Source organism: Ischnura elegans, chromosome 1, assembly GCF_921293095.1.
Source record: "Ischnura elegans chromosome 1, ioIscEleg1.1, whole genome shotgun sequence".
Lineage (NCBI taxonomy): Eukaryota > Metazoa > Arthropoda > Insecta > Odonata > Coenagrionidae > Ischnura > Ischnura elegans.
The window spans coordinates 73275696-73288649 of NC_060246.1; the positions used below are offsets into that span (position 1 = coordinate 73275696).

Below are 12954 nucleotides of genomic sequence, written 5' to 3' on the forward strand. Positions count from 1 at the left end.
TCGTATGCGTAAGTTTGAGAAAAAGGTGTTAAATAATGTTAATTTTTAAAATAATTCGTCGTTATTTTGGCTACTTTGTAAAGCCATGTTCATTAAATAGCTAATTCAAATCCGGGTAATAATTTTAGGAAGTTAGTGAGCGTTTATAGGGTCCCAGTTCCTCAATATTCCAGTTTCTATAAAATGGGTGTAAACTGTTGGGATTTTGTTGTAATTTAAGATATTTATTAAAATAATTAAGAAATCGCGTTTTGGCATGGATATAAACAAGAATGACAAACTTGTGCAGAAGCTGGGATGTTCATCTCCTTCTGTAGTGTATCAGGCGCTGGTTGAGATTCGTACGAAAGAAGTAAATTCTGCAAATGGGGTAGCTTTGTTGAGAAAGCGAGGAATCCTGAAATACTTCGTCAGATTATTACAAAAGCCGAATGAAAAAATTATAGATGTAACTCTTAGTATCTTAGGGAATTGCTGTTTGGAGACTGAAAGTTGTTTGGAGGTAACTTGTTCCATTTCTGACTTTCATATTTTATGCTCTTTGATTATATATTATTTTATAAATAATTATGAATAAGTTTGTTACGTTGTGTTTCATTTTTATAATAACTAATACTGCTATTCCTCACTAATATCGTTTATTCAGTTATGGCGAATTGGAGCTGTTGGTCCGATAGTAAGAATTCTAGACGGAATAGGGAAAGACAGCATTCAAGGAAGGACCTGTCGGGTGTTGGCTAATCTCTCTCAGCACCAAGAGATAGCGACTGTAGTCTGTCGTGAAGGAGCAATTCCAATTCTAATTGAAATATTGAAGCCAACCCCCGTTAATGATGGCAAATCAAAAGAGGCGAACAGCAGTAGCGATATGACCAAAGAAATGGCTATAAGAGCTTTGAGGCAAGTTTCAATCTCTCAGATACTTTTGTCAGTGTGATGCAATGCCTTGTGACATTAGCTGTGGGGAAAATATTCTAATTAAGCTGTGGGGAAAAAATTCTATTCTAAAAAAAGTTATTTATGTTTGAACAGATTGTTGGGAGAAAACTCAGAATGCAGAGGAGAAATTGTGAATCAAGGTGGTGTCCGTGCTGTTGCTGAGCTAATTCTATCGGATTGTTCAGCTTTGCAGAAAGCAGCTATGAAAGCCCTTGCAACCTTGACACAATATTGCACTGATGAATGTGCTTTGCAGGTAATTGTGGATCTTGCAAACAGAGCCAAATTTACATTAGTGACATTGTTGGATCAACCTTGGGAGTACACTTTCACAAGCCCTCTATGGTCTCCTTTCTTCTGTTGATTACCTACTTGCGGGCACTCACAGATCTCTCACCCCGAAATCAATAAGTCAAAACGTTCAAATTGCTCGTCACTCCTCATATCAGCTTGTGCCATCTCCTCAAGAACAAGAACTCAAGAACGTAGTCAATGACATATTCCATTGAATGTGACCATGCAGCAGTGGCGTAACTATGGGGGGGGGGGGGGGAAGAGGGGATAGATCCCCCCCCCAAAGCATCACACAAATTAAAAAATATTTTAAAATTCTATTTCTCTTGTATAATAACTGCATCTTGTTAAAGTTAAAGATCATTTATTAATTGTGTAAAATATATTTACGGAAATATCATTTTTCTAAAATTTCCCAGTTGTATGGGGAGGGTCACTCCCCTCCCCCTCCACCCTGCCTCCCCCATTCCCACCCAAAGTATATTCCTAGTTATGCCGCTGCCATGCAGCATCTTAATTTTTCAAGAAACTATTCATGTTTTTATCTATTCTTTCACACTCATTTCACTTGATAAATATTGAATGTCAAGTTTGTCATCATGATTTATGGAAAATGAATCACATTCACACTCATATTCACTAATTGGTTTGAAGTTTAATTTTGTTTCTACCAAAATCATTTGATGATGTTAGGCAGATTTCATTGAAAGCAGGAATAGTTGCGTTTTATTCATTTTCATTTTTTATATTTTCCCTTGTGTTCATGCTTGTCATTGTAGAAACAAAGTTACCTTGTGAAATGTCTTAGCAAGTCTTTTCTCTATATTTATTTTGTCTCTCCCTGATATGGCTGCATAGTCATGCATGCTATGTAACTGAATTGGCAAGTAACTGATATAATCAATTTTTTTATAAATTAAGCAGTCAATATTTTGAAAGTGGTCAATTTTTCACCTGAACCAAGATAGTCAGTGTAGTTAACAATCAGTTGACTTGGCCCTTGTATGTTCTGGTTCCCCTAGATATTTTTAGATTTCTTTGCTCCAAAGATCCTAGAAATTCTTTAGCATACTCCTGCATTTTTTTACTTAATACTGTTTCTCTGTAAAATCCCCAGGTACAAGGAGATGGGGCTTGTTTTGAGCGCTTGGTTTCACTGGTTGAAGTTCCTGTTTTGGGTGATGACTCAGCAACTATCAAATCACCATCATCGGTCACTCAAAGTGCTCTCACCTGTCTTTCAAACCTTGCTCATAGTTCTGAAGCACGTCCCTTGCTGGGAAATGCTGGTGCAATACCTGCTGTTATCGGCCAGCTCCAATATTTATCTAATTTAGATTTAAGTAATGAGTATAAGTTAAGAGGTAAGGAGTCATTTATACAGACTTACGTTTTGTTTTCATTTTTGTCCAGTCTTAATGGTAATTGGATTTTAATGTCTTTCTTATTTTTACAGGCCTTGTATCAACATTATGCCTTTTCACCCGAGAATCTGTGAATCGATTAAAGCTGCGTGATCAAGGTGGATTGAATCAATTAATGATACATCTAAAAGTTGATAAGCATGGGCCTGTGGCGGCTGCATTGTGTAATTTTGCATTTGATGATAATGCATTCAGGCAACTCATTGATCATGGCCTTATCAATGTTTGTGCAGATCGTCTCAAAGGTTCCATTTCAGTCAAATTTGAAGAAAAGCTCCAAACGCACCCTTTCCGGCCTAAAACTCAACTTCGCGAAGAAGGGCAAAAGCGTAGGAATTCACTCCAAATTCCAAATGCAAGTCCCGCTGCCAGGGCCAGATATCGCCAGGCCTCAGTGGAAGATTCCCTTCAGTTTTCATTGCCATCTAGCCTTGACATCAAACCTGTATTTTCACCAGAAGGATGTGGGAAAAAACTGTTGAAAAGGTACTAACATCTCTTTACTTTGTAACTTTTACTGCAGTTAACTGTGTAATCAAAACAGGAAAAAGAATGTTGGGCACTTAAAATATATTTAGCTGATATATTTTGAAGTTTATGAAATGGTGTGTTTCAAATTTCTCCTAATCTTATAGAAAACTGTAAACCTTGAAGAAGGATTCAACTAATAATAAGAAGTTGACTAAAGTAGTGGAATTTTCCCATTATTTTTGTTTACCTTCCATTGCGTCTATGTCCTAAAAAAATAAGAATGTGAAGGACAGCAGGGAAATCCATTTGCTTCTTTTCCAGTTAGTCACACTAATCGCTGTTGTCTGAATTAAAATGCTTTGATAGTTAGGAACAATTTCAATCAGTCAAACTTAATATTCAATTCAAATTTTGAAGCTGTGTGATATATATTCGTGTTTAAAAAATTTATTTTCCTGGTGTGGTTTCTCATCTTGCTCTGATATTTTTTCTCCAGTTGCATTTCTGCACGATTAATTTTTTGTATTTTATGATAATATCATTTTTTGGTATAATTTTTGTCAGTATTTTACCTATAGTTATCCTTGAAAATTGCATGTGATTTAATGTATTACATACCTTTGTCCCACAGTCCGGTGAAAGCTGCTCCTCAGAAAACATTCAGAATAAGCAGTCCCAGCTATCAAGCTGTACGTTATGAGCAAGAAGGTCACCGAAGTATGTCATTATGGTCTCCTCCTGCCAGCAGCGGTGATTGTAGTGGAAGTAGTTGTGCCAGTCCTGAGTGCAATCTATCAAGCAGTCCCTCAAATGCCACCTTTCCATGGGGTGGGGTTAATAGTTCATTATCAGTGAGTGGATTCCTTCAAACTCAGAACCCTTTTCCACCAACACTGTTCCCCTCATCAGTTCCCCAATTCCAAGATGGACCCCTCAGTCCAGAAACTTCTTCATCGTGTTCAGGCGGTAGTTTGAGCAGCTGCACTAGTGGCTATGCGTCTTCACCTCGATCAGATCTTTCAGATGCTCCATCTCCTGGCTACTCTGGTGCTGTTGGAGCAATAGATGAGATTTACTCTCCTGTTTATGAAGATGTCTCGGATGACAGCGGCCAAGAGGATTGTGAAGGAGCAGTTAAGGTATGTTCCCAGAATGAGGGTGTGTCGAATTCAATCACAATTCATCCCCATACATGATTACCTCTCCATTTAACTTCCTGTTATTATGTGGTTTGCTTGATAATCATTCTCCCTTTACTATGTCTTATTTCTTGCCTTCATATTTGATTTAAGAAAATGAGCATATTATTTTTCTTCAAGGTCTAGTTTTTGGAGGTGTGGTGCTTAACACTGAGTCCAATCGATGTAAATCCTCTTAGATAGGGTGCTGTATGTGGTTATTATTATCTTGTGAATTTTAAAGTACACTGACTTGATTGCTGGTTTGTGGGTCTTGAATATTATTGGGAACTTTCTTTGTGTAGCTATAGTCTTATTGTGACCATATGCTCATGTTTTAGCACCAAAACAAGTCATGCCTTCCTTTATTAGTTTACTTGTTGACATGAAAGTCTTCCGGCACAAATTCCAATGTTTTGCTATTTATTGGATGGAACATCTCATATTGACAATTGATCAGAAAAATTCGAGCATTTTCAAGCTCATGGCTGCAGGAATCTGTACTTGGATGCACTCGTTTTGCTCATGCTTGTAACTATGTATAGGTCATGTCATGATAGAAAAATTTACCACTGTATTTTGTTGTCATTTCAGGAAGAACATTCTACTTTACATGTTGTGTCTACCTCAAATAAAAGGTCAAGGACTGAAAATGATAATGGAAAAACAGAAGATATTGGTGAAAGTATGCAGAAGAAAAAATGTTCTTCTCGGTTAGAAAGTAGAGCATCAACTTCCAGCTTTTCATTTGAAAAAATGCATTGTAGTTTGTCCAATGATGCGGTAGAAGAGACTGCTGTGAGCTCTGTGGGAGATGATGATGAAATGCTAACCAAGGAAGAACATCTAGGAAATGGGGGAGAAGAAAGTGAAAAACCCAAAAATGTGAAGACTCATGTTGACTATCTCCTTCGCCTTTTGTATCATGCAACCCAGTGTGAAGAGCCTGTGACAGATCTCGCATCACATAATACATTTTCAGCTCTTCTAGGTTTTCACTTAGTGTATCCAGATCCTCAATCTCGATATGGACTAATTGCATCTCGTATATTATCCAGAATAGTCAGGTAAGATGTATTTTGTACTATTATTGGCTATTGCGGAGAGAAATAATTTCTGTCTCAGTCAATTTCTCTAAGGATCATTCTACTTATGTGGTAGGGTTGCTACAAGTCAGAAAAATTATTAAGTCAGGGAAAAGTCTGTTAATCAGGAAAATTTAGTGCAGATTTGATAAATTCAGTGTGTTTCTGCAAAGGAGTGTGCGTACAATGTTTTAACTGTAATGTCTGCTTTGTTCATGATGCATATAATATGTTAACTTGGCCATGGTATCTAGTTTTTGATCAACCAATGCCATCCCATCCTAGACAGCTAGGAAAGCAAACTAAAAAATGGACAGATGGTGGTGGCTGGCTATATATTCATGCATACCTTGTGTTGGCTTCAAAGTTTGTGGGTGCGGACTTTGCTCTTCGTTAGATTTCCGAGTCAGTAAAAATCTGAATGTTGGTTGTCAGGATAAAGCTTGGAAGTATAAAAACATGTCTCCTGTAGTAACCCTCTAATGCCAGTCTCTTATAAAATCTACTCCTCAAAAGTAACTATTATAAGTTGAGCAAAATTTAAGGTGAAGCATTTAATTTTCTTATCAAACTTCGCAGAAGTTATTCTGTTCTTAATCCCTTGCTATTTTTCCATCTTTCATTTTATGATCTTATGTGATGCCAAGTCATGTTCTTAATATTCTTCCTTCTATTTCAGAAATGAGCATTATTTGATTCCTCTGATTAGCCAGAAATTTGTGCCAATTGTGAGGTCTTGGTTCTGTCATCCGGCTTTGCACAAAGAAGAAAAAACTAGCGAAAAATCTCATCAAGTCCCTGGCAAAAAGGATATTGATATTAGATGTGCAGAATGTCTTTGGCTGCAAACATTTGGGACATCAATCCTAGTTGACCTGGGGAAATCTGCTGAATCCGGTTATGGTGAAGGGGAATTGGCTTATGGCTTGCTGAAAGGGGATAGCTCACTTCGCATGGCAATTGCCTTGTCTTTGCCATTCATCATAAGGTATATTCTATTTTATGCAACTTAACATTTTAGTCCTTTAAGGAGGTAGACATGTTTGCCAGCTCACCAGTTTCAATCCCATAATACTCAAGGAACATAAATGCACAACCTGAAGCATATATGAATGTGCATTTTTAAATGCATCATGTCAATTTTATGAACACACATGAAAATAAATTGTTGTCAGGTGGTCTATTAGCCTCTGCTTGTAATCTAAAATTATTTCACACACTATTGAGTTCAATATTTAACTTCAAGATGTGCAATTTTGTGCCCTTTGCAAAACAGGCTTAACTTTTTTTTAGAGATCATCCATCTATCTGGGATTCCTTTGTCCCTTCACCACTCAGTCAATGGACCATCTGAGCCCTTTCAGTTATCAGATGTTTAAATTTCCGCTCTTCACAGAGCATATCAATTGTGCATGGAGATGGGTGGTAGGGAGTTAACTTTCGCTCTCTACCAATGGCAGACAGATTGGAAGCAGAGATACTTAGAGTTGTGTTGAATATAAAAAGTGGAGAAGGGAGACAAAGGTGTTAAGGAGGTTAGTTTCTGAATAGGGATCAGATCAGTGTGTTTATCAGGATACTGGTTTTTCACACTCTAAGCCCAGTTAAAATCCTGATAGCGGAGGACATATTTAAAAAATATTCTGCCTCCAAATTATCTCTGAAGGGAGCTCTTGGTTGATGTGTTTAACTTTCCACTTATTCATGACCAACTTGATTTTGATACATGTAAGTACTGAGCCTTTTGATACATGTAAGCAACACACAGAAGTGACCTCTGGTTCAAATCACTCTGGAAACCTTTTATTTTCACGGAAAAATTGTTGTAACTGAAACAATGAAGCAGCCAAATTATACTGATGATTTTTTTCTTGGGACAGTTTTTTTCCAATGGGAAAAAGCAATTTCATCATGGATTGAGTGTGAATTATCATGCAGATAGTAGTACTCATTTGGAAATTTTGTAGCAAGAGAAATATATTGCCTCCATTATGCTTACACCACAGATAGTGTGCACTCAATTTCCCTCCAAGCCTGAATTTCCTCATGAACCTCGTATGGAAGACATCCTGCTCTGTGTATATTTAATTGAGGCTATCTCATAAAACAGATTTTGAAAAGGCAAAATGTCCATCAATTTCATCCAAAGTATGTAACAGATGGGGTGCTGTGTACATGGGGTAAACAAGAAGAAATAAGGTAGTTTCCTTCATCAAAGAAAACAAAAGGCATTGAATGCGATTCTTTACCCACCATTAGTGTATTCATATTCATAGTTGGGAGGGTCATGCACTCAAGTGCCTGCATGATGGCAAGTTCCCTTGTGTCATCCCTCCTGCCTGTTGAAGATTACACTGGCTGTTTAGCCTCCCAATTAGGTAGTTTCCTTCATCAAAGAAAACGAAAGGCATTGAATGCCATTCGTTACACACCATTAGTGTATTCATAATATACAAATTATTTGGTTTTAGAAGTCCCAGTTTAGACGAATCCTAATGGTTAATTTTAACCCATTTGAAAAAGGCCAGATTGGCTGCCATGCGATGCCACTTCCACATGACGTTACAGGGGCCCAGATGCTATACGAGTAGTCAGGGGTTTTACATCATCTGAGATTACCAATGCATGCATGAGGCACAGAGCTCAGGAAAACAGCACTTGATAATCACCTATTAAAATTGACTATGGTCGGAAAGTTTCCTTAGTTTGATAGGGTATTAATAATCCTTATTTAAGCCAAGCACCACCTCCTAGCAGTCTGCATGGTAGCACCGCTCATTGCCTCGTACCAAGGTGGCCTCACACAGCGGCAGCCGAAAACCAGAATGACATCACACAGGCTTTTCCCAGCATTCACAATTAGCCGTCGCGTTTTTGCGTGCTTGAAAATTTTCACATTACATTAAATCGCTAAAAATAGATATCGTCATTTAAAAATCAAAAGGCATGAAATAATTACTCCAGGAGTAATAATTTTTCCATGTAGGCATTAAAAAAATAGGAAACCACCCTATCGTGACATGCTATTAGATGAACTCAAGTAGAGTTCCCTAAATAAATACCCAAAATCATCTTTGGCTAAATATTCTTTGTATAAATCACACCATTTGCTATAGCCTAAAAATAGTTGACTTAGTGGACATACCACTGGATGCATTTTAATGTTGGGATACATATGTGTAATCCAAGGAAGAAACAGTGTGGTATAACTCAATTTTGTGAATTTTGAATGCCAATCAACTATCTTATCCTTAGCCTTGTAGATTTATAAATGACTGCACACCACCCACTATGTCTTACCATAAAACTGTAATTTCAGATTAAACTGCTGTTTTCAAATTGTATGCATTATCAATGCATTTCTTTGGTTTCCCTTTGCCCTAATAGTCATGATTTTAAGGCTGCTTTGAATTCCAGTTTGCAAGGCAATCTCATGTTAGATGTATCCAAAGTTTTTATTGGCAACGGATAATCCAACCTTTTGATTTAAAATATTACTTAATGTTACATAATTTGGTGCAAAATTGTCTTAAATTTAAGTTTTTTGTGTTACTTTCTTGAAATTGCCTTCCTTAATTCCTGAAATTGGTATGTCATTCCAAGTGAAAAGTGTGTAACATATGTTGATTATATTCTTTTTTATAGTTCCACTTATAGTTTAATATATTGGTGTTTTATATTTTTTGTGATCCCTTCCTACCGTATGGTATATTTTGAAATTCTTGAGCAGTTCTAACGTTTCTTACTTTTGCCACAGGTCGAAGAGAATAATGAACAAACTTCTCTTCGGGTGCAATGGGTTAATTGCCCTCTTGGGTATCCTGAAAGACCTTGGAAACTCTGCCATTAAATGTGATGGCAAATCTGTCTCTTCAGAAAAATGTGGGGATGAGAATGAGAGCAAAAGTGATGGAGGGGATGTGAACACGTTAAAGGCAGTGGTGGATGGATTGTCTTACTTGGCTGGATTCATGGGCATGAAGGTGGTGAAAAGTCACCCGCTTCGCCCACTGGAGGAGGAACACTGTCAACCTGATGGAATCTTGTTCGGGGCAAGCACATCAGATCAGGTCTGTTTTAAAAAAACAGTTGACGAGCAAAGCACAGATTGTGATAAAGTTATGTTTACCCTTGATGACGGCTCATCAATTGTAACTAGCAGGGAAGGGATGTCCAATATTTCTCCTATGTTCCGAGCTATGCTTCAAGGAAGTTTTGAGGAATCCGAAGGGGCATCTGTGAAATTGCCGGGTGTTTCACTCTCTTGTCTTAGTTATATAATGCACTATCTGGGTGAGTGTAGGGATACCAAATGCCGAAAGAAGAGAGCTAATTCTTTACATTCCCTTGGCAAAAACCAAAATGAAAGGACTTTTTTTCGCAGCCCATGTCCATGGGCTGGAAAGCCCAAGGAGGTGTATGGAGCCCTTGAGCTTGTTTCAGTTGCGGATCGTTTCCTATTGCCAAATTCTTTTTGTAAAAAGCTAGCCAATCAAGTATTGGATTTTTATTTATGCCCTGAATCAGCTGCCAGTATATATATGTGGTGCTTAGGAACAGAAGGTATTAGTGGCTCAAAAGCTCCGGAAGATCTTGGTTTATTAGAAGGCACAGTGAAATATATCCTAGTTGGATGTATGACTCTTCATGAAAGGGTCTCCATGATCCAATCAGTTTTCAGTCGTGGGTTTGGTGAGGAATTGGTGTCCCATATAAACGATTTATTCCGCATTTATTTTGAGTAATTGTTGAGTGTATATAGTTATATATAAATATTCTATTGTGTGATCTAATCACCATAATTCTCATCACATTCTTTGTATATATTGTAAATTAATTTTTCAGTGTGTGATACTCGTGAAAGGAGTCATACAGTTCATATGGATTAATTATTTGTGATTGACTACTTGTGTACATTATGATTGTCATGCATATGCACTGTAACAAATGAAATAATGATAAATTTTAATCATGACGTAGACTAAAGGGAAATATTTATGTTCTTGTATTAAAAAGACAGCCAAATCAACATTAATATCCCAGTATTTTATTACGCTTTACCATTTCCTATATTTATGAAAGTGTTTTTCTGTAGCCTGTATTGGTCAGGCTTTGGCAGCCCCTCTCTAAACCCCGAGGGGCCCTGTCACCTGCACTACATTGTTAATCCGTCAGTGATAATTTGCGCAAATGTTCTCTGGCTAGGATTATTCAGATGATGCGATTTTTCTCAAAAACAGGAGTGATGTATAAGACCACAGAGTCGGTTTAGTTCAAATTTTATAATGATTTCATGTGGATAAGACCTAAAAAAACCCACTAATTTTCTCGATTTCGCTAATAAACACGGTTTACGTTAAATATAAAATCGAATTCGGATCAGAATTTACATGTTTCAAAATGGTTAATTAAATCTGAGCACTCATTTCCTGCATTCCTTTAATATTGAGTGTATGCTCGCAGAACATTGTGATTCAATTGTTCCCTGTTTGCTGTTTTCTTTTTTTGTGTTAGTGCGTAGTAAGATAACATTTTCCATTCTTTAACTATGAATTTATTAGGTATTCGATGAGTGCTTTATGAATTAATTTTATGTTACTCATACTTGAATTTCCCGGCTGCGCATCTCAACAGCCATCTATGGGTGCGGTCCGTTGAACGCTACCAATGCTTCGGAGCGCCACCAAGCGGTCCGTTATTCGCTACGGAGCGCTACAGGTTAGGCTGTGACGTCACGGCAAACGTCATACACCCGTTTCCCGCCTCGCTCCGGACCAGCTCCAGACGCTCCAGTGCTCCTACTTAGACCATATAAGAACTAGACCCGCCATTCCCCACCCATACCCATGTCTCGCCGTGTGGCCAACATCTCCCCTCCGCTCCCTTCCTTCCCCACCCACTTTTAAAGGGGCGTGACGTCACGGTTGGGACGCTCATCGTCGTAGCGCATGGCTACGAATGGGGATTCACTGTATCACTGCGGTATTTTGACCATTTTCTTCGCGATTTTTCAATTAAAAGTACTAATATTTATTGCGTTATGTGCGAGAAGTATTCTCTCAGCCATGGTTGGATTGAAGAACTTACAATTAATGAACAGTGGCCTTTTTCGGCATTGGTAGCGACGAAAAAATATTGTGGCTGTAAAATTAAGACAAAGCCCTTTGTAAACTTCCGCAGATTTTTTGTTATCTCGTTAGCGATCTAGCATCATTCGGAACATCGTTATAAAAACATGAAATCTTGCACAAAAGCTGTAAACGGGGGAATTTTTGAGAGGAAAAGGGACATGGTGTAAAGAATTTGCCGGTCGTCCACGAAGTAACGCGGCAACGCCTTCGCATATAGTAATTTTTAAACGGTCAATTATGCGATGCAAATTGAACTGCGCGCTAGCGCTAATAAAAAGGGATGTCAACAAATCAGCATTCATATTATTTAGGTAAGTAGTTTAGTTATTTCATAAATGCATAATGTTTTACTTAGCAGAAAGCTCTCGTGTTATTTATATTTTGCGATGGAGGAAAAAGGTCTAGCGCCGGCTTTGCAAGTGACATCTACGATTTACGTACGCTACTGAAAATTCTGGGAATAAATAATACCTATTAACATATTTATAATTATAAAGAAAGAGTGGATTGGATTAAAATAATTTTAAAAATAAATTTGCTTTATTACAATCAATTATATTTAATATATTGAACAACTTATTAAATATTTTCATGCAATGTTGTACGTATGTACTTACAGAGTTTTCAATTAAATTTTTTAAAACAATTTACAACATAATTTAATTTTTTATACTCTTGTCACAATACGTAAGAAAAGAGGATGCGGATTCAACAATTATCTAAGAAATGAATCTCATTTAATTAAAAAATCCAGGAGCGATTACTCTGTCAAATGTATGAAATGTAACGGATAATTTTCTATTTTTCACAGCTGTATAATATTTCGAAGCACTTGGAGACGCAAGAGCATAAAAGATATTTAAATACTGCTGCATCTTCCTCCAAAATACAGAAAATTTTAGTAAAAACAATTTATGGAGACGAAGAAAAGAAACAGCATTAGCAGAAGGATGTCTTTCAATGCTATTTTTCATAGTCATTCCTTCAGATTTAAGGCCTGTACATCACAAGTTATCAAATCGGTTTTGCAGCGCACATGATACATAACGCCGTTCAAACAGCTGCTGTTTTTTTGCCCACAGATGTGAAAAATATTGTCATTAAAATATATTTCTATTTCTACATCACACTGTGCGTCTTCAAATGCTGAAAGAATTTTGTGAAACTGCGGAAGTCGCATGTATAAGAAAATACTTGGTTACTGTAAAATGCGCTAGTTACCTCTTTCGTCAGCTGTAGATAGAATTTTTAAATTATACCAAACCATGAATTCCTACTTTCTATATCAGGTTTAATGTCCTAGAGTTGTAGAAGAGAGTTTTGAAAAAGAATCTTCAAATTTAGCTAGAGTTTAAAAACAATCAATCACCTTTTTTTAAAATTCTATTGAAGTTATTTAGGGTGATAAAATTTTGGTAATCGAAGTACGAAT

General features: G+C 37.1%; 1 protein-coding gene across 1 annotated transcript; it reads left to right on the plus strand.

Moving 5' to 3' along the window:
- The first annotated feature begins 4 nt into the window (after positions 1-4).
- LOC124163424 (armadillo repeat-containing protein 5) lies at positions 5-10428 on the plus strand. The gene is made up of 9 exons (XM_046540335.1): positions 5-502; positions 647-900; positions 1033-1195; positions 2351-2597; positions 2690-3143; positions 3760-4267; positions 4901-5373; positions 6071-6379; positions 9149-10428. Exons 1-9 carry the CDS (start codon positions 257-259, stop codon positions 10134-10136), a joined length of 3642 nt encoding a protein of 1213 aa, XP_046396291.1. The 5' UTR covers positions 5-256; the 3' UTR covers positions 10137-10428.
- The last annotated feature ends 2526 nt before the right edge of the window (positions 10429-12954 follow it).